The sequence below is a fragment of the Canis lupus genome, chromosome 25 (assembly GCF_003254725.2).
Source record: "Canis lupus dingo isolate Sandy chromosome 25, ASM325472v2, whole genome shotgun sequence".
Classification (NCBI taxonomy): Eukaryota; Metazoa; Chordata; class Mammalia; order Carnivora; family Canidae; genus Canis; species Canis lupus.
Window position 1 is genome coordinate 19,587,573 of NC_064267.1, and position 20,136 is coordinate 19,607,708.

The following is a 20,136-nucleotide window of genomic DNA, read 5'->3' on the forward strand; positions in this document are numbered from 1 at the left end:
TGTTTCACCATGAGATTACATTGTGAAATATGACCTCTTTGCCATTAAATCTTACATTTATTTAAAATGTCCACAACATATACTTCAATCCCTTTCATCTTTAAGAACAATGAAATGGCCAGAAGAAATGCAAGAATAAAGAGAAGTAGCTGACACAGATAATAACACTAGATAACCAGCCTTTGCAGAATTTCAAGTGAACTGTAAATGAAACCTCACCTACAGTGAAGAGTCAGAATAATCAATAGGGAATCCAATCACCTTAAAAAGCACTATCATGGGACTTCCTGATATCCAAAGTTTTATGTCTTTGACACACTTATTTGCAAAAATACCTCAGAGTGTATTAGGAAAAGAAAAAAACTCATCTCACATGCTTAAAAAGCTGAATGAATTAAAATTATGAATGTAACATTTTAAGTTGACATTATCTTCTCAAAGAGTTCATGATACACTTACTTTATTCTAAGGTTGATTTGAATTCTGGCAAAATTGGCATAAAATATTTCCCCACTAACTCTCAAGATCCTCAGCAAAAAATCAATAATGTGTTTCAATCTTTAAAAAAAAAAAAAAAGAAAAAACTTGAGGCACCCGGACGGCTAGTCAGTTGAGTGTCTGACTCTTGATTTCGGTTCAAGTCATAATCTTGGGATCTTGGGATCAAGCTCAACTCAGGGTTTTCACTCAGTGGGGAGTGAGAAATCTCAGTTGAGATTTTCTTTCCCACTGCCCCTCCCCCAGCCCACTCTCTCTCAAGTAAATAAATCTTCAAGAAAAAAAAAGCAATTAAAAAAAACTACAGTAAAAATGTTTTGCAAGAAAAGACCTTGTAATGATGAGTTAGCAAATTCAAATTCCAGACTCAACTTCCAGTGAGTTTTTTCTGATTCTGCTTTTTCTCAAAAGTAGCATTTTGTAGTAAAAAAAGACCATTGGATTAGGACACATTAAACTAGATTCTGGTTCCCTGCTCTACTAAATACTATCAAAGCTATGACCCAAGCAAAGTCATGTACTATCTAAAACTGTAGGACTGTTTCTGTATTATAAAATGAGTGAAGTAGATTGAAAATGATGGATCCCTGAGATGTCCTTTAGCTCTACAAAACTACGATTCTAAGATGAAAAGTATGGCTCACTAAATGACAACTTCCTTGAAGATTAGAAAAGTGAGCTTCCCTAAAAGTACCCTCAGTTCCTACACTGGTAGTTGGGTGGATAATTAGAATAGCTCCAATTCAGGAAGCACAGATGCTAATCTAGGTTTTCATTCATTCTGTACAGAAACAGATCTGCCTAGCTTCTAGGTAGATGTCAGTCCTTACATGTTTGTCCTTTTGAAGACAAAGAATAAGGCCACACAATCTGTGAGAGGCCATCTGAAGTCATTCCCATCTTGGAAAAAAAGGCAGATCTGAACAAAGCATGAGGTACAGAAAGTCAAACCTTAGACAAGAAGAGAGATTTAGACATTGAGACAAGTTTAAGAACACTTCTAGGGAGATGGAAAGAAGTCTTATGCTATAGAGATATTGGCCAAGACGACAGTCTTCCAAAAAACAACCAAGTAAGCCAGATACACAGAACAGATAAAGGATAATATCTTGAGGCTTTTTGATAAGGTCTTGTTCAACATTATAGCCTGGATTCAGTCCTGAATCTGTGTCCATGTTAGGTCAATTTTGAGGATAGAGAGGTATCATCTGAATCCGCAATGGTTGCAAGAAGTCCAGAACTGGAATCGTGATATGTTCAGACACCCACCTCATATGAAGATTCTCCCTCCACTGCTCAAGCTTAGAAGATAAGGATGTTATTTCACAAAGAGAAGTTAGACAGATTCTCCCCAGGTCTGTGAATGTATAGTTATAATGATAATCCTAATGGAACAGCAGCTAGCCAATCCTGAACTCTAGACAAAAAGACTAAAATAAAATAAATATCAGAGGCCAAGTTGAAAAGAAGGGATTAATTCACCAATATTGGATTCTCCTCTTTGATTATGTTTGATGTGGAGACTGAGAACATGTCCAAAGACGCAAAAGCTTTTCTCTCATCATTATCAGCACTTTCTTTTTTAATGAATAGGCTTATTTTTAAAGCAGTTTTAGTTTTAAAGAAAAACTGAGCAGAAAGTAGAGGGAGCTCCCATATACTCTTGTATCACATTACCCCTATTTTCCCCAATTAATACCTTGCCTTAGGGTGGTACATTTAATAGTCCAATATTGATATATAATTTTTTATATTGATACATTTTTAAGTAAAGTCCATAGTTAACATTAGCATTCACCCTTTGGCTGGTATAGTTCTCTGTTTTGACAAATAACATAATGTATCCATCATTACAATATCATACAGAATAATTTAACTGCCCTAAAAATTGTTCTGCAGCTTTAAAAAACTAATGTAAATCTTTCCCAAATTTATCAGAAATGAGGTAAAAAATGTGAAGCTAATCTCTAATGACTCCAGGCTCTAACAAACTGCAATGTCATTTTATGCTGCAGCTCATAAACCATATGATCCTCATTTATAAGTACATTCATAACCCAGGTCACTGCGTATCAGCAGTCTATTGGATTCTCTATCATATAGCGTAAGACCTGAGCAGAGATATTAGCAGTCCTTAAACATTTCACAAACTCATTTTTGTGCTTGTATCTCTCCAGTTTGTGCTCTCTCCTTGGCCCCACAGGACTCTCTTCCATATCATTTGGTCACTGTATTTTTAAAGTTCTGAATATTTTGCTCTCCTACATACGCTTTACTATGCATGTATTTACAATGCCTTTCAAGCTGGGTTACAAAAATTACAAACTACCAGTAGGTGCCACTGTCCAACAAATGATGTTATTGATCACTTGTTGTACAATTAGAGATTTCCAGCTAGAAACAAAGCTATTACTCCTTAAACCAACAACTGAAATGACATACACTGACATGACATGCACTTGACTTAGAACAAGGATACATGTTAGTTCCACATATGTAACAATACACTCAGTATATCTTTTTTTAAAAAGGTACAGATAGGAGCACTTGGGTGGCTCAATTTGGTAAGCATCTGACTCTTGATCTCAGCTCAGGTCATGATCTCAGGGTTGTGAGATCAAGACCTATGTCAGGCTCCACACTAATGTGGAGCTTGCTTAAGATTCTCTCTCTCCCTTTCCTTCTGCCCCATCCCTACTCTCTCCCTCTCTAAAAGAAATAAAGATAAATAAAAAGGTATAGATATACTTATCAACATAAAAGCAAGTACATGTTTCTTGTCCAATAAGAATTTATATGTGATAAATTCTAAACAAAATGTATTTCTTTTATTCATTTTTGGCTAGCTATATGATAAACAGCATCTCACTTCCATATTAGTTATCATTATTTTAGTTTTGAAAGCTTTTATATATAACACCGACCATATATTTAAATAGGACACCAGGATTTTAGCCTATCACCAACATTAACAAGTATAGGATGTATACTATTTGATACATCTACTGGCTCAGGTTTTGATTCTCTAGATTCAAAAGAAAGAATTCTAAAGAAAGAATTAAAATAACCCGAGTCACTTTTCCTTAAAAGAGAACAGGCCTTTGCCAAAAACTAGACCAAGATTGTAAACAAAACAAATTCGTATGTCTTAGTATTATGTTTGTCAAAGTGTATACAGAAGCAGTGTGAAAAATCAATTCCATACTAAATAGCACATAAGAGCACATAGAGTAATACCTGTTTTGAGTAGCTGCCAAGCTTATGCAAACGTTTGTCAATAAGATTTTCTCCAAGTAGTAAACATAAAAGCCCTTCAACCTGAAGGGAGAGGTGGACACTTAAGGTATCCTACAAAAATAAATGCAATGCTATACTATTTGTCAAAATTTAAAATTCATATCCCCTTTGAGTCTTAGCAGTTTCATTCCCACAATTACACTCATATATTCCTACACATACAAAATACACTACATACAAGTATTGCCACTGCATTATAAGTTGTAATGGCAAAAGATCAGAAGCAACCTAACTGCCCATCAAGAGGCAACAGGTTAAATCAATTATGGTATACCCAGAAGACAGACATTACTTGTCTTTTAATTCAGCCATTAAAAGTAACGCAGCAGTCACATAAGACCACATATCAAGGGGGTGCCTGGGTGGCTCAGTTAAGCATCCGCCTTTGGCTCAGGTCATGATCCCAGTATGATGGGGTGCCCCACATGTGGCTCCCTGCTCAGTGGGGAGTGTGCTTCTCTCTCTCTCCCCTCTGCTTGCGTGCTCTCTATTGCTCAAATAAATAAAAATCTAAAAAAAAAAAAAAAAAGACCACATATTGTATGATTTTGTTTATATGAACTGTCCAGAATAGGGAAATCCAGAGAGACAAGGTAGATTAGTGGTTACAAGAAGCTGGGGAGATTGGAGGAAAATGCGGAGTGAATGCTAAAAGCGACAGGTGTCTTTTAATATGAGGAAAATGTCTAAAATATATTGTGATGATGATAGAACAATTCTGTAACTATACTAAAAGCCACTGAATTGTATACTCTAAGTGGGTGAATTGTATGATATGTGAGTTGTATTTCCATAAAGCTGTTATTTTAAAATATAAAGCAGTTCTATACAGAATAATATGGATCAACTCTAAGATATATTGTATTATGAATAAAGCAAGGTACAGAACACTGAATAGTATGATACAACTGGTGTTTTCTTTTTACATATATATTTATATATTGTATATTCATATAACTACACACTTACATATTTATATATTGTATGTATACACACATTTTATTGGCTTGTAATATGAATTACTGAAGACACTAGTTAACAGTAATTGCTTTTGAGGAAAGAAACTAGATGATCAGGAGAGAGAAGACTCACTTTTCAATCTATGCCTTTTTGTACTTCTGAATTTTGTATCATGTTTTATTATCTATTGAAAACACATTTTTAAAGTAATGTATCCATTATAGTGTCAATTCATCGAATATTGTTTCTCATATTCAATGTTTTCTAATAGTAAGATTTATCCATGATGAGAAAATTTTATTTTAGATTTGAATAACAAAGCTTAGTAACTAATTGATCTTTAAAAAGTCAATAACATTAGACCGCGAATAATAGCCTAATTTATTATTTTCCCTGTTTCTTGCTTTTCCTGTTAAGATTTGCCTCTTAATAGTTTTCCTTAACTGGAAACTCCATTTGAAGGTGACCAGATAAACTAACATAAGAAGAAACATCTGTTAATGTTGAGGCTTGTCAGTTCTATTAAAAGATCTGGTGATGAATCTGGTTGAAACTACTACCTAAAATAAATAAATAATCCATAAAATCAATTTAATTCCTCTATTTCAACCTGCACTTTGCTTCTGACCAATTAAACATATTCATACTATGAATCCTGCTAAATATATATGGCCATCATAAAAAAGGCCACCCTATGAAGTGGTCACATTTTTAGCAATAGGTTTTTTTTTTAGTACAAATTGTACTGGAAAGTAAGATCTTTAGGAAAGGCTATATAAAACACTCATAAAACTTCCCTTTGTATACAAATTGGATTCCCCATTACTTAGCCTGTTGCCTTGACAACTAATTCACTCTGACAAAATTAAGCATTCCTTCTATGGTGTTTCCATAGCATCATACATGTTCATCTACTGTACATTCATCATATAGCACTATAATTGTTTATATGTCTTTCTCACTGTACTTAGCTCCTTGTAGCAGAAATATCTTTTTCTTTTTTTATAATTTTGGAACCCTTGCACATAAGAGACACTCCAGGAAATCTGCTGAGTTATTATGAGTTAGAGACACTTGTGTTATCCTTTTATCATTCAGCTTTTAAATCATCATAAACTGGAATTAACTCTTCATCACCCACACTACTGTAATCCCTAACAGAGGGAAGCAAATACATGCAACCCCAAATCACAAATAATCTATTCTGTATATGGCTAAACTAGGCTAATACTAAAATCAATCAGGTTGCATAAACATACATAAACAGAAAGCAGTGTCAAAATGACAGTACACATTTTGGATTATCTTTTTTTTTTAAGATTTTATTTATTCATTCATGAGAGACACGGGGGGGGGGAGAGGGGGAGAGAGAGAGAGAGAGAGAGAGAGAGGCAGAGACACAGGCAGAGGGAGAAGCAGGCTCCATGCAGGGAGCCCGACGTGGGACTCGATCCTGGGACTCCAGGATCACGCCCTGGGCTGAAGGCAGGGGCTAAAGCGCTGAGCCACTCAGGGATCCCCTATCTTTTTTTTTTTCTAAAATGGTTATATCTAAACCAGAGTCATTTATCAAATGTTCATGGATTTGGAATACTTGAATTTAGCTAGTCTCTGTGACTTAACAATGAACTGAGATGAAGGCACATAACAGAGTACAAGGGTTATCAGGATATTTTGACATTTCCCTAAGCCTTGCTAGTTTGGCATCACTGCCAAATAAAACACAATCCCAGCACACAAGCTGGAACCATTAGTGACTTGAAATGGAATCGTGGCAAAGGTCTACTCCAGTCTACTCTCTTACAAACAACCAATGAACCAAAATGTCTTTTCTGTATATGGTAATTAATTCTTTAATACCTACAATAAGCTAGGACAAAGATTCCATGGCTAACTGGCAGAGGTATATGAAAACAATCATTTTATTTAAAAGTCGAATAAATACCTACACCAAAAATTTTTTTTTAAGATTTCATTTACTTATTCATGAGAAACAGAGAGAGGCAGAAGCAGGCTCCCTCTGGGGAGCCCTATGAGGGACTTGATCCCAGGACCCCAGGACCATGCTCTGAGCTGAAGGCAGACGCTCAACCACTGAAGCTACCCAGGCACCCCCTTACAACAAATTTTTATCAGACCAGTCAAAGAGTGATACTGCAGGTTGAAGTTTTAGCACTTTATTACCCTCTTTAACTAATCCAGGTAATCTGTGTATGGTTTTGGATTTTTTCTAATATCCATTTGGTCCAAGGACAGTTTATACTTTTTCTAATGCCATGGTTCTTATGTCCTTGATAAATTAAACTTTTGTTTATATTATCTGTATTCTGCTGAACTGATGATTCACAAAGAACTCTAATTTCCAGATAAATGATTTCTTAAAAAAGATTTCATTTATTTATTTGACACAGAGAAACAGAGCACAAGCAGGGAGAAACGTCGGAGGGAGAGGAAGAGGCAGACTCCCCACTGAGCCAGGAGCCCAATGTGTGGTTCCATCCATGGCTGAGATCATGACCAGAGCCAAAAGCAGAGGCTTAACTGACTGAGCTACCCAGGCGGCCCTAGATAAATGATTTTTGATATTACTGTGGGACTTCTTGAGATTTTTGAAATACTAAACTATGTTTCTTAAAACTAGAATCTACTTTGTTACATGGTTTCCTTATAAATTTGTGGAATCCCAGATACTCAAGGTAGCATTCATAATTTTCATTTTGTACTTCTAACTGGATTAGTACTAATTTTATACATGTTTAACTGGTCTGGACACTTTGGAATTCCACTTGGGCAAGGTTTCTGACTAATCTTAATGTCATCATAATTAATACTTGCACATTCACCATTTCTGGCCCTATTTTGGCAGAAAAAAAAATATGTACAATTATGAATATTTTGCATTTCATGCTTAGGAGAATTTAGTATGTTTTTATGTAGGTATTTTAAAGAAATTTCAACTGCTTCTATAATCCTGTGAACTAAACACATCTTCTGATAGATACCTATATGCTGCATTGTTTCAGTCACTTCTGGGAGGCCTTGTAATGTTAGTAGATCAGAAAACAGACTGGCATCTAAAATATGGCCTCTTTCTTGCCTAGGTGGCTCCTTTGGCAAAGCATCCAACTCTTGATTTTGGCTCATGATTTCAGGGTTGTAGAACTAAGAAGCCCTGCATCCGTCTTCACACTCAGCAGGGAGTCTGCTTCTGTCCCCCTCCCTCTGCATATGTTTGTGATCTCTTTATAAATAAATCTTGTTTAAAAATTAAAAAATAAAATAAATAGTTGCTCAGCAAACTGAGCAACTTAACCTTTTCAAGATGAGCTTTGGCAAAAGTTTTCACTTATACAGATTCTGCATTCTTATTTTGGTCAAAGTGGAGGTTGGTTTTATAACTTTGTCTTGAAGATTGTATCAATACACTCACATTTCATCAGTCTTTCCCTTCGTCTTGAAGATTACTTAGCACACTGTGAAAATTTAAGTTGAAGGAGGAAATATCAAAATGAGACTTAAGTGATTTGTAGAATGCCTGGTGTTCATGTGTACAGGTGACTACTGAGTGGAATAGAACTTTTAAAAATTTAAGGTAATCAATTTGAAGACCAACAAACCAGCTGTAAGTTGTATATTTTAAAAGCCTTAGCATAAGTTAAGAATTGGAAAATTTCTTTAGCTTTTAGAAAGCTACATTTTAATTCCAATCATTGTTTTAATATTTTCCAATTACCTGTAACTGACAGATCAAGTTAATTGGCTTTGCATCCCATTTAATCCATCAGTATGTTCAAGCTATGAGGAATGTCCAAAGTAAGCACAAGAAAAGGAACAGGTGCATAATAATGTTCTACTTGTCTTAAGAAATCTCTGATTTTTGTGCAATTAGCCCAAATTAAACTTGCTTTGTCTTACAAGTGAATTGCATCTTTATTGGCTTGAATTTTTTTACATCTTTAACAAGAATATAAGTGTTCCTGATAGATTTTCTCCAGGAGGCTAGCTCTACTGTAAGCTTCCCCATGTGACTTCTACTATTTTGAAAATTTTTAAACAGCCACATCCATTAAACAGTCATCTTCATTGTTGGCCACTCCAACATATGCCTGGTTTTAGAAACCTTAGTTCCTCTAAGCAGTGCCTCATGCATACATAACAGTACTTTTTGGTGCCAGAGTATTCAGTCTCATTTCTTTTATCACTTTCTTCCTCCCGTGCCACCACACAATGAGCCTCAGCACCTCCATTTATTCATTAAAGAGACAATTACAGATAAAAATCACTGTTAAAATCTTGCTACTTCATAAATTGACTTCTAAAAAGATGTTTCTTTCTCCTGAGCCTGTGTAAATATCTTTTTATCCCTCAAACTTTTCTTTGTATTGAAATTCTTTTTTTTTTTTTTTTGTATTGAAATTCTAACATGAACCCTGGATTGCTCTCTAGGGTACAATGAGGTACAGTGAAAGGCATGTTGTCTATTTTGAAAACAAACATTATGTGAATCCTGGTAATTCTTTTTCTGTCAGAATACCAACTTTCTGGAGAAATCAGTATGTCAATTATTGGTTGCTTGGTGAAATGTGTAAATGACATCACATATGCAGCCCTGTTTGATTATTTCCTCTGGTTTATACTATTATTAAAAGCATGTTGTATAATAGACTTATTCAAATATTTTAAATATAGAGAAATTTGTTTCTGTAAGATACACAAGAAATACATTTAGGCAATATACACATTACTTGGAAAGCTCTGCTTTGGGATGCCTGGTGGCTCAGTGGTTGAGCATCTGCCTTCAGCTCAGGGCATGATCCCAGAAACCCAGGACAGAGTCCCACATCGGGCTCCCTGCATGGAGCCTGCTTCTCCCTCTGCCTGTGTCTCTGCCTCTCTCTCTCTCTCTCTCTCTCTGTGTCTCTCATGAATAAATAAATAAAATCTTAAAAAAAAAAAAAAGAAAGCTCTGCTTGGATAGTGACAAAATCTAAATTAATTAGCAAATGTATCCCAGTGAGCAATAAATCAAAGAACATTCCAAGAAGAGAGAAGGATACTTAAAATGGAAATAGTTCTCCAAAACTACACAATTTGGAGTTTAACAAGTGGATATGTTACCAACACCCACTCCCCAACTTAACCTGAAATTCTTACATTCAACTCTTAAGAGGTCTTAATTTATAACTAATTTTTAAATGAGAAATTTCTCTTGTGTTTTCAGTCTGAGAGTAATCATTTACTAGAAAATGCATTGTGGGGTGCCTGGGTGGCTTAACTTGATTTCAGCAAAGATCATAATCTCAGGATCATGAGATCAAGAATCATGTCAGGCTCCACACCCAATGTGGAGCCTGCTTAAGATTCTCTCTCTCTCTCTTAAAAAAAGAAAAAAAAAATGCAATGTGGTTTATGCAAACAAAACAGCCTGGCATTACTCTTGGTCTCTTCCTTGAGGGTAGTACAGAGACTGGCAGTGTGGGCAGGTGTAGCCATTTTAGTCCTGTCAAGACACAGTCATGCCCTCACACATTACACTACTCAAGAATTCAGTAACAGTGAAGATTTCATATTCCTATTCTGATACTCAAATATGCCTGGTGATGGCAATGTACTTACAAACACAGGAACAATCTCTGCTATTATTGTACAAAGCCATAAGGATACATAAACTATATTCTAAAAGAAAGTAAAACTGTCACTATTTGCAAATGACATCATATACATACATACATACATATACATATAAAGAGTCCACCAAAAATATACTAGAATAAATGAATTTAGTAAACTTGCAGGATACAAAACCAATACAGAAATCTGTTGGATTTCTATACACTAATTATGAACTAGAAGAAAAAAATTTTTTAAAAATCTCATTTACAATTACACCAAAAGGATAAAATACTTAGGAATAAACTTAACCACGGAGGTGAAACCTAATACTCTGAACCCTATAAGACACTGATGAAGAAACTGAAGATGATACATATAAATGGAAAGATAGTCCACGCTTACGGATTAGAAGAATTGTTAAATTGTCCGTACTACCCACAGTAATCCCTATTAAAATACCAATAGTAATTTTTCACAAAACTAGAAGAGTCCTAAAATTTATATGGAATCACAAAAGACCCCAAATAGCCAAACTTACTTACTCTTTCCTTCTTTCTTTCTCTCTCTCTCTCTTTCTTTCTTATGCAATCACTGCACCCAACGTGGAGCTTGAACTCACGACCCCATGATTTAAGAGTCACACGTTCTACCAACTGAGCCAGTCAGGTGCCCCCACCCAAAATAATCTTGAGAAAGAAGAACAAAGCTGGAGGTATCAAGAGCCCAGATTTCACACTATATTATAAAACTACAGCAATCAAAGCAGTATGGTACTGGCACAAAAACACATAGATCAATGGAACAGAATGGAGGCCCAGAAATAAACTCTCTTTTTATATGGTCAATTAATCTATTACAAAGGTGACAAGAATTTACAAAAAAGAAAATACAGTCTCATCAATAAATGGTGTTAAGAAAACTGAACAGCAAAAGAAGGAAACTGGCTATGTAAATAGCTAAGAAATGGAAACAACCTAAATGAGCATTCATGATAGATGAATGGATAAAGAAGATGTGATACATATATATACACAGTAGAATATTACTCAACCATGAAAAGAAGAAAAACTTAGCCATTGGCAACATGGATGGACCTAGAGGGTGTTATGTTAAGCGAATAAGAGAGAGAAAAGGACAAATGACATGATTTCACTTGGACGTGGAATCTTAATAACAAAATGACTCAACAAAAACAGAAACAGACTCATAAATAACAGAGAACTGATGGTTGCCAGAGGGGAGAGGGATGGAGGGACGGGCAAAATATGTAAAGAGGATGAAGAGGTACAAGCTTCCAATTATAAAATAAATATGTCATACGGATAGAAAGTACAGCATAGGGAATATAGTCAGTAATACTGTAAAAACTTTGTATAGTACACAGATGGTAGCTAACCTATCATGGTGAACATTTCATAATATACATAATTTTTGAATCACTATATTGTACATCTGAAACTAACATAATATTGTATGTCAACTATACTTCAATTTTTTAAAAAAGAAAAACGTTTTCACTGACCTGGTGCAACTACATTCACTCTAATTTTCTTTCTTGCTACTTCTTTAGCAAGAGCACGTGAAAATCCAACTAGTCCTCCTTTACTTGCACTGTACACAGACTGGCCAGAATTGCCTTTTAAACCAATAATACTTCCTAGAAAAAATAAAACAAAAGCAAATTTAATTAATGAGTTATTTGAATATTTAAATAATTTACAGTTAACAAAGCACAAACCATTTTGCCTTGTCCTTTGCTAAAATTAGGAGTTCTAAACACTGTCATTTGAGTAATAAGACTTAGGGTTGGAGTCTGCTTCAGATACAAAAAGAAAACAGGTTCTGAAAGAAGCTCATATAAAACCTCAAATGTCAGGCAGGAGCTTGAGAATTGATCCATTAAGTAAAAGAAACCCACTCTCATCTCTGAGTAGGTCAGATATGGCCCTATAAAGTGTCCAGTAGGAAAGATTAAAACCTGGCTGACTGATTTTATGGGTTCTACAATGCCGACATGAGAAAGTATTCATTTCTACCTAAAAATATAGTTCATCTGAAGATAAATCTCACTAAATTTGAACTACCATCAATCTAAGTTAACAAAGGTTCAACAGGCAGCCCTGGTGGCTCAGTGGTTTGGCGCTGCCTTCAGCCAGGGCCTGATCCTGGGGACCCAGGATCAAGTCCCGCGTCGGGCTCCCTGCATGGAGCCTACTTCTCCCTCTGCCTGTGTCTCTGCCTCTCTCTCTCTCTGTCTCTCATGAATAAATAAATAAAATCTTAAAAAAAAAAGGTTCAACTATAAACTTTTCGTAAAACTGCAGTTTAGTTACCTTCAGTGATGTATTATAACTTGTACTGCCTACTAAAGATTCTTGGGTAGTCTCATTTATATGAATATAAAAGAATATTTATAATTCAAGTATCAACTGTATGCAAATAAATTATTTCAAAACAGAAATAGGGAAGTGATTTTCTGCACCAGTGACCTGTACTTATGATATAAAAATTAATCAAGAACTTCACAAAACCTTTGAAAAATTTTATTTTAGGAAAACATTCCAAACACTTTTTATATTATAATCAACAAGTCCAATATTAAAATATCTGCCTTATATCTTAAAGGCCAGCGAATGACAAAGGAGAGAAAAGAAACATCAGACAGAGGAAATGCAGGTAAACAGCGAAAGGGGTATTTGGGAGAAAGAGAAATCCAGAGACACAAAAAAGAAAGAAAAATATCAGCATCGAAGGAAGGCCAATAGGAAGCTTTAGTTTGCGCCACACTACTGTCCATCTAGTCAGGGAAGTGTTAACCTCTGAAATAATCAGTGAACTTTCTAAGAGTTTAAAGCAGTCCTTTCTGTAAAAAGATTCTCTGACTTGCAATTATGTAACTTTAGCACAATTTTAAAAGCTCTGCATGTATACAAAGGACTGAAGTGGGCTTTTAAAATATATCTAAAAAGGGAATAGTTTAGTGTTAAACAAATAAACCCACATTATCAGGTGATATATATGGGCCAGTAAACCAGCTTCTGAGAATGCAAAAACATCACCTGGCTGTGTTGGAAAGTAAAGGTCGACTAATCTTTCACTGTTTAATCATTTACTAATCTTAATTCTAAGAAACTGATTTCCTACATTTTTAAGGGTTAACGTCAAAAATGTCCTAATTCTTATTAGCACAGTATTCTTTTCTCATTTTCCAAAGAGAAAAACCCTACATTTTGGTTTGGAAAGCCATTTCCTAAATTAAAACAACAGGGCCATTTACTTAAATGGAGCGGCATTCCCCGTTTATGGCCTTTTAAGGTATTACTGATTAAAATTAAAAGGCAGGGGATCCCTGGGTGGTACAGCGGTTTAGCGCCTGCCTTTGGCCCAGGGCGCGATCCTGGAGACCCGGGATCGAATCCCACATTGGGCTCCCGGTGCATGGAGCCTGCTTCTCCCTCTGCCTATGTCTCTGCCTCTCTCTCTCTCTCTCTCTCTCTCTGTGACTATCATAAATAAAAATTTAAAAAAAATTAAATTAAATTAAATTAAAAGGCAGACAATATGCTGCTATTTTCAAATTGCCAAACTGAAAGGAAATTTTAAGTCATTTTGCGTTTTAAAGTCTACAAGCACATACTACACGGTTTATCTGCCCCATGGGTCAGATGAACTGAAGACTAGGGGTTATTTACATTCATTTGAAAAAAATCATTCCCTTCAGAAAACTTCCTCCTAAACCTGTATACTATATTTATAGTAACACATGCAACTGCTACAGAGATCATTTTTTAGCCCCCACTACCTAAAGTTTTTCAATTCCTTATCCATATTTTAAAAATTAGGTATCACATGGAAAATCAGGATGTCTAATTTCTCTTAAATGGCTGGCAAAACAGAGACCAGATCTGTGCATAGCAACAATCAACTGCATCTAAACAGTGGCTGCCCTGGCCTTTCCACATGGCCTCTGGACACTGAAGCTGGGCATCTTTTGTCATGTATCATATGGCTTGTACTGTCATTTTTCTAATACTGGTGATGTCATTCATTTAACATCTGCTTGACCACTAGAGAGATGTAAATTTGCAATTCCTGTTTTACCCATTAACTGTTTAATTAAATCCTGTTTCCACAGATAGTAAAAAGACCCATTTCATCCAAGTTTCACACGTGACTAAGCTCCAAATTAATCAATTAAATATTTTTATGGCACTATGAGATAAGTCTAATTTCACAGGTGAAGACTCACCTACATTAACAATAGACCCTCTCTGCTGCTGAATCATAGTCTTCAAGGCAGCTTTACAAGTCAACATGGAACCCAAGAGGTTAGTATGAAGCTGAGATATCATATCTTCAGTTTTTGTTCTTACTAAAAGGCTGTCCCTACAAAAAAAAAACAAAACAAAACAAAACAAAAAACAAAAAAAAACAGTAGCATGTAAATTAAAAATGAGATAAAACAAATTTTAAAGATAAGAATACATGATATTTTAACTGAAAGTAGAGTATCAGAAATATATTTGGGCTAGAATACCTACAGACTCCCACTTTAAACTGATTTTAAGGGGCACTAAAATAACTCATAAATCAGAACAGATAAACTTAGAAGACAGGTTGAATGGCAAATATTCCTAATCGCTAAAAGTAATACCATGTAGCCAAAATATCTTAAACGAACTGAGCAACTGCCATTATAGTAAGCCCTGTTTAGCAATAAAATACATTATGCTAAATATTGTCCTAAATTCGTCTTTTAAAAAGAAAAAAATACCTAATAATAAAATACCTCTAATACAAGTTCATGAACTTACACAAGGGTGACAGAAGCCAGAATGGTGGTTATCTACAAGGAAGTATTAACTGGGAAGAAACTGCTAGAGTGCTGAAAAAGTTCTATAGTTCAATATGGGTGTGATTACAATGTTAAAATTCATCGAAATGTATCCTTATTGTGTATCTCAATTTATAAGAAAAGAATGTATAGATTGACAAAGTTTTAAAATATATACACATATATATTTTTAAAATATTTTATTTATTTATTCATGAGAAACACAGAGAGAGAGAAAAGCAGAGACACAGGCAGAGGAAGAAGCTGGCTCCATGCAGGGAGCCTGAGGCAGGACTTGATCCCAGGACCCCAGGATCACGCCCTGAGCCAAAGGCAGATGCTCAACCACTCAGCCACCCAGGTGTCCCTTCATATTTTTTAAAATACATATTTTCTTCCAATTAGAAGTAGAGCAAGTTAATATATTTACTCATACCAATCAAAGACATGCTAGAAAAAAAAAAAATGTATGAGAAGTGTACTTAAATTTGTGACCAACCTGTTAATTCCAGCAGCATTTACCAAGAAATTAACTCGACCTAAATTTTTCTCCATTTCTTCAAATGTATTTTGAACATCGCGTTCTTTGGCAACATCACAGCTAAATGCCAAATGATCTCCTATACAACAAAGTTAAATTAGCATTATTTATAAATTATAAGTTCAACTTAAAAATTATTCAATATACATTGGTTAAGCATCTACTATGAGTTGTCTGTAATTACCAGAACCTAGAGATTAAAAAATGATTATGTCATGAATTTCTGCTCTCAAGGAGTTCAGTCCAATAAAACTCCGGTGGGGGCATGGATGGAGAACAAGGAGAAGTAATACTACAGAACTAAATCTTAAAACTTTTTTTTAGTCAAAAAATGGTAGGGCCTTTTTTTGTGTTCACAAGGCTCTGTAAGACTAATCTAATAATATTTCTGGCTTTGATGGTGACCCCATGCTACTCAATTCAATAGTGTTCTGTGTAATATAGTTCTTTTTTGAAATTTATATCTAATTCTGATCCTAAGAATAAACCCTAGGGTTTCTTCCGCTTTTTTTTTTACTATGGCATCTATGTTACAATAACTATTATTCAAGACTGACCATTACATAGCAGGAAGCTACAAAAAGACCAAAACTAAAAAACACACAAAAAAAATAACTTTTTACTAAAAACTGTTACTTCCCTTTTTCAAAATGCCCACTTTTTAGAGATGCTTAAACTTCAGAAGAATACACTTCAAAGAAAGCATTCTCTTTAATAACACATCATTTTAATACTCTAAAATGTATATTTTTTTGGAAAACTAAACAACTGCTTATTTTCTGGCTGACTTTACCTAGTATGTTAACACTAAAATTACACTTTCACACTCCTCTGTGACCCACTGCTGGCATTCATCTGAAACTTGGGCCACAATAACCCCTGGAAGCTCAACCAACAGTTTTAACCTATTCTAGCAAACACTAATGGCTTGGGATGATCCCATAAGGAAAACCCACTTTCTCACTCCTTTGTCACCATAACATAGGCAGTGAATATGAGCAGCAAGAAGCATTCACTGAAATTCTCCTGGCTCCGTAACTTTTTTATCCCCCTCTCTCTAAACAGAGTCTAGTATTTTCACAACCCATGTGCACAACGAGGGTGAACAAATCCTAATGTTAAAGGATGCAGCCTCCAGGTGCCTCCCCAGGCCTCTGCTCTTCCCAGTGCTTTCCTGAGGGTGAATGAAGCGCACCCGAGCCTTCTAGTAACTCCATTACAGCATCTTGGCATCTTTCCTACATCCTGTTTCTCCCCACTATCCAGAGACTTAAATTTGCAAAATAGTGCAAAAAACAAGGACTAATCCATTATTAACAAACCAAAATAATTGATTTTAAATGAACCTGAAAAATCTCAATTCACCATTTGTGAGAGCCACCAGAACGATTTAACGACCTGTTGAGCGCTGATGGATGTGGGAGAGCCAGAACAAGAACGGACGGAGTCCGTCTATGACACGGCTCTGTGCCCTCGCAGGCGGACACAGCCTCGGCAGCACCGCAGGGGCCTCCGCGCCCAACTCCTCTGGCCCAGGTCTCCTCCCTCCAGACAGGCAGGTGAGCAGGAGCCTCAGGGAGGTGGGGGCTCAGTTCACGGGGCCTCCCAGGAAACCCCAACGTGCACCCCTCGGCGCCGGCCGCGCGGACACGCTCTGCGGGGAACCGGCCCGTGGGGTTCTCTGCCCGAACCCGCGTCCACACTCGGGACCGGGTGCTCCTGGGCGCGGGAAGCCGAACTCCTAAACCTCAGAGCCAGGAAGGCCAGACCTTCCCGTTTTACAAACGAGGAAACCGGAGGCGCTCGGGCTGCAGCCACAGGGCTGGACAGCTCGGTACCTACCGCCGAGCTCTCCGGCGGCGGCCCTGGCCCCTTCCAGATTTCTGGCGATGACGGCCAGCCGGTAGCCCTTCTGGGCCATCACCTGGGCCACTGCCCTCCCAATGCCCCTGGAGCCTCCGAAAACTGCACACACGCGGTCCATGGCGGACGGCGGAATCGCGAACTCGGAGGAATGAGGGCAGGAGTAGCGACCCCTTTCCAGATGTTCTCTGCCTTTTAAACCACGGAGGCTCCAAGAGAAAGAAAAAAGAAACAAAAACCCAAAACGCCGAGGGAAAAAAAAAAAAAAAAAAAGCACCGCTTTAGACCTCCTGCCGCGGGACTTCGGCAACCCGGTAGGCGGGGAAGAGGCGCGAAGAGGATGACGTCTACGCATGACGTCAGCGCGCACAGGCTACAGGCCCAGCGCCCTCCGGGAGGCACTGCCCGAAAGAGCCCCGGCGGTCGAGGACTGGCCTGGTAGGGCTGCGCTGCATGCTGGGACTTGTAGTCTTTACTCGGGAGTGGAAGAGGCGTGGGCGCACTGTTTGGTGAGAAATGTACTTAAAGTAACGAAGGCGGGTTGGAGTGACCTCGTAGCCCTTGGGACGTGAGAGCCAGTATTAGAGTTCAGATGACCTGCCATTCCAGTTTGCCTGGAAGTAATGAGGTTAAGACGCTGGACTTAACGTTTTAAAATCAGGAGAGTCCTGTCAACAGAGATAAATTGATTATGGTAGTTAAAACCCAGAATATACATTATTCGGAGTTCCATTGTCTGCCTTTCATCCAAGATTTTGTTTTGGCTAGAGACTAAATGCCCTGCCTATTGCCTAGGAGACTAATGCTCCTCCTATTGAGGAGTGGTCCCCAACTATTAGAGTCACGCAAAACCTATCCTACCTGCTCCTCCCCCCAAGTTACAACAGAACTAGACCTCACCCCATGTGGACATTACCTTTCATCTCAAAGGGTGTTGCAAATGCAGTGCCCTGTCAAGAACAGGATATATAGGGCACCTGGGTGGCCCAGTGGTTGAGCGGCTGCCTTCTGCTCAGGGCGTGATCCGGGATCATGGAATCAAGGCCCACAAAGGGCTCCCTGCGAAGAAACTGCTTCTCCTTTTGCCTGTGTCTCTGCCTCTCTGTGTGTCTCTCATGAATAAATAAATAAAATCTTAAAAAAAAAAAAAAAAAAAAAACACCATATGGTAGGAACTCAAGAAATCTTAGTTGAGTAATTGAATAGTCTTTCAGGATCGATGAAACAAGCATGGCTGCTGCAAATAAAAACAGGTTCCTACAATTCTAAAGAGGACGTGCTGAGTGTTCTGAAAGTTAATTAGCTAAAAGTTGGGCATTCGTTAACAAGAATACTGTTAAAAGAAAGCATCTCTTGATAGAGTGTCATTGCATTAGACAATTCAGAAAAGTAGTTTCTTGGGCCTGGCTACTAAAAAACGCACAGCCTGGGACAACAGGACTAATATACACAAAACACTAGCACGTAGTCTGAAATCCTAAAGTGAAAAATGATATTAATACAACAGCTCAGAGGAAAGGGAGGGAGGTCAATGAAAAACTCCAGGAGTGCATGGAAAAGTTGGATTTGAGGACTGGATACAGTAATTATGAAAGAAGAGGAAGGAAGGAAGGAAAAGGAGAGAAGGAAAATGTAAGCAAATTGGCTGTTGTTTTTTAAATATTATTTTTATTTCACCTAGATCCAAAAGGGATTTGAAATGGCTTGCAAAGATACGCAAGTAAAATCTCACACTCTTTAGGATGGCTCCTATCAACAACAACAAAAAGAAGGAGGACAATAACAAGTGTTAATGAGGACATGGAAAAAATGGCATTCTTCTGCACTATTGGTGGGAATGAAAACTGGTACAGTAGCTTTGGGAAACAGCATGGTGTTTCCTCCAAAGAATTGAAAACAGAATTACCATATAATCTAGCAATTCCATTTCTGGGTATATACTCAAAAGATTGAAGGCAGAAGCAGGGTGACAAGCAATATTTGTATACCCCATTCATAGCAGTGTTATTCACAATAGTTAAAATGTGAAGCAACCCAAAGAACCTTCAACAGATGGTGAATAAGCAAGATGTGGCACCCACATACAAGGAAAGAAATTCTGAAATATGCTACAACATAGATAAACCTTGAAGATATGATGCTAAATGAAATAAGCACATTACCAAAAACAAATATTGTATAATTTCACTTATACGAGGTAGTTAGAATAGTCAGAATCTTAGACAAAAAGGCAAATGGTGATTGCCAGAAACTCAGGGGGAGGGGAGGTTTGAAGAATTATTGTCTAATGGATATAATGTTTCAGTCTTATACTATGAAAAGTTCCTGAGGAATGGTGGCAATGGTTGCACAATATGGCTGTGCTTAGTACTACTGAGCTGTACAGTTAAAATAGTTAAGATAATAAAATTTATGTTGTATTTTACCACAATTTCTAAAATTGGGAGAAAAAACCTCAGTGATACAAATATTAACGTTGACAACAAGAACACTGAATGCAGCATAAGATTTCTTTTTTTTTTTTTTTCCT

General features: G+C 37.0%; 1 protein-coding gene across 6 annotated transcripts in view; it reads right to left on the reverse strand.

Moving 5' to 3' along the window:
- The window catches only part of CBR4 (carbonyl reductase 4), a 208,017-nt gene extending 190,067 nt beyond the window's left edge, over positions 1-17,950 (reverse strand). For 5 of the 6 annotated variants that reach the window (XR_007405832.1, XM_049101115.1, XM_049101114.1 and 2 more), the window contains exons 1-4: positions 17,586-17,946; positions 15,702-15,822; positions 14,618-14,754; positions 11,891-12,025 (exon numbers count right to left, since the gene is read on the reverse strand). Coding sequence is in view for 5 of the 6 variants with exons in the window: in XM_049101115.1 (XP_048957072.1) it covers positions 11,891-12,025; positions 14,618-14,754; positions 15,702-15,822; positions 17,586-17,727 (535 nt within the window). In the remaining variant the exon portion in view is untranslated. Of the gene's footprint in view, positions 1-11,890; positions 12,026-14,617; positions 14,755-15,701; positions 15,823-17,585 lie in introns of all 6 variants that reach the window. The other variant, XM_025462829.3, reaches the window with a different exon arrangement.
- Positions 17,951-20,136: the final 2,186 nt, after the last annotated feature.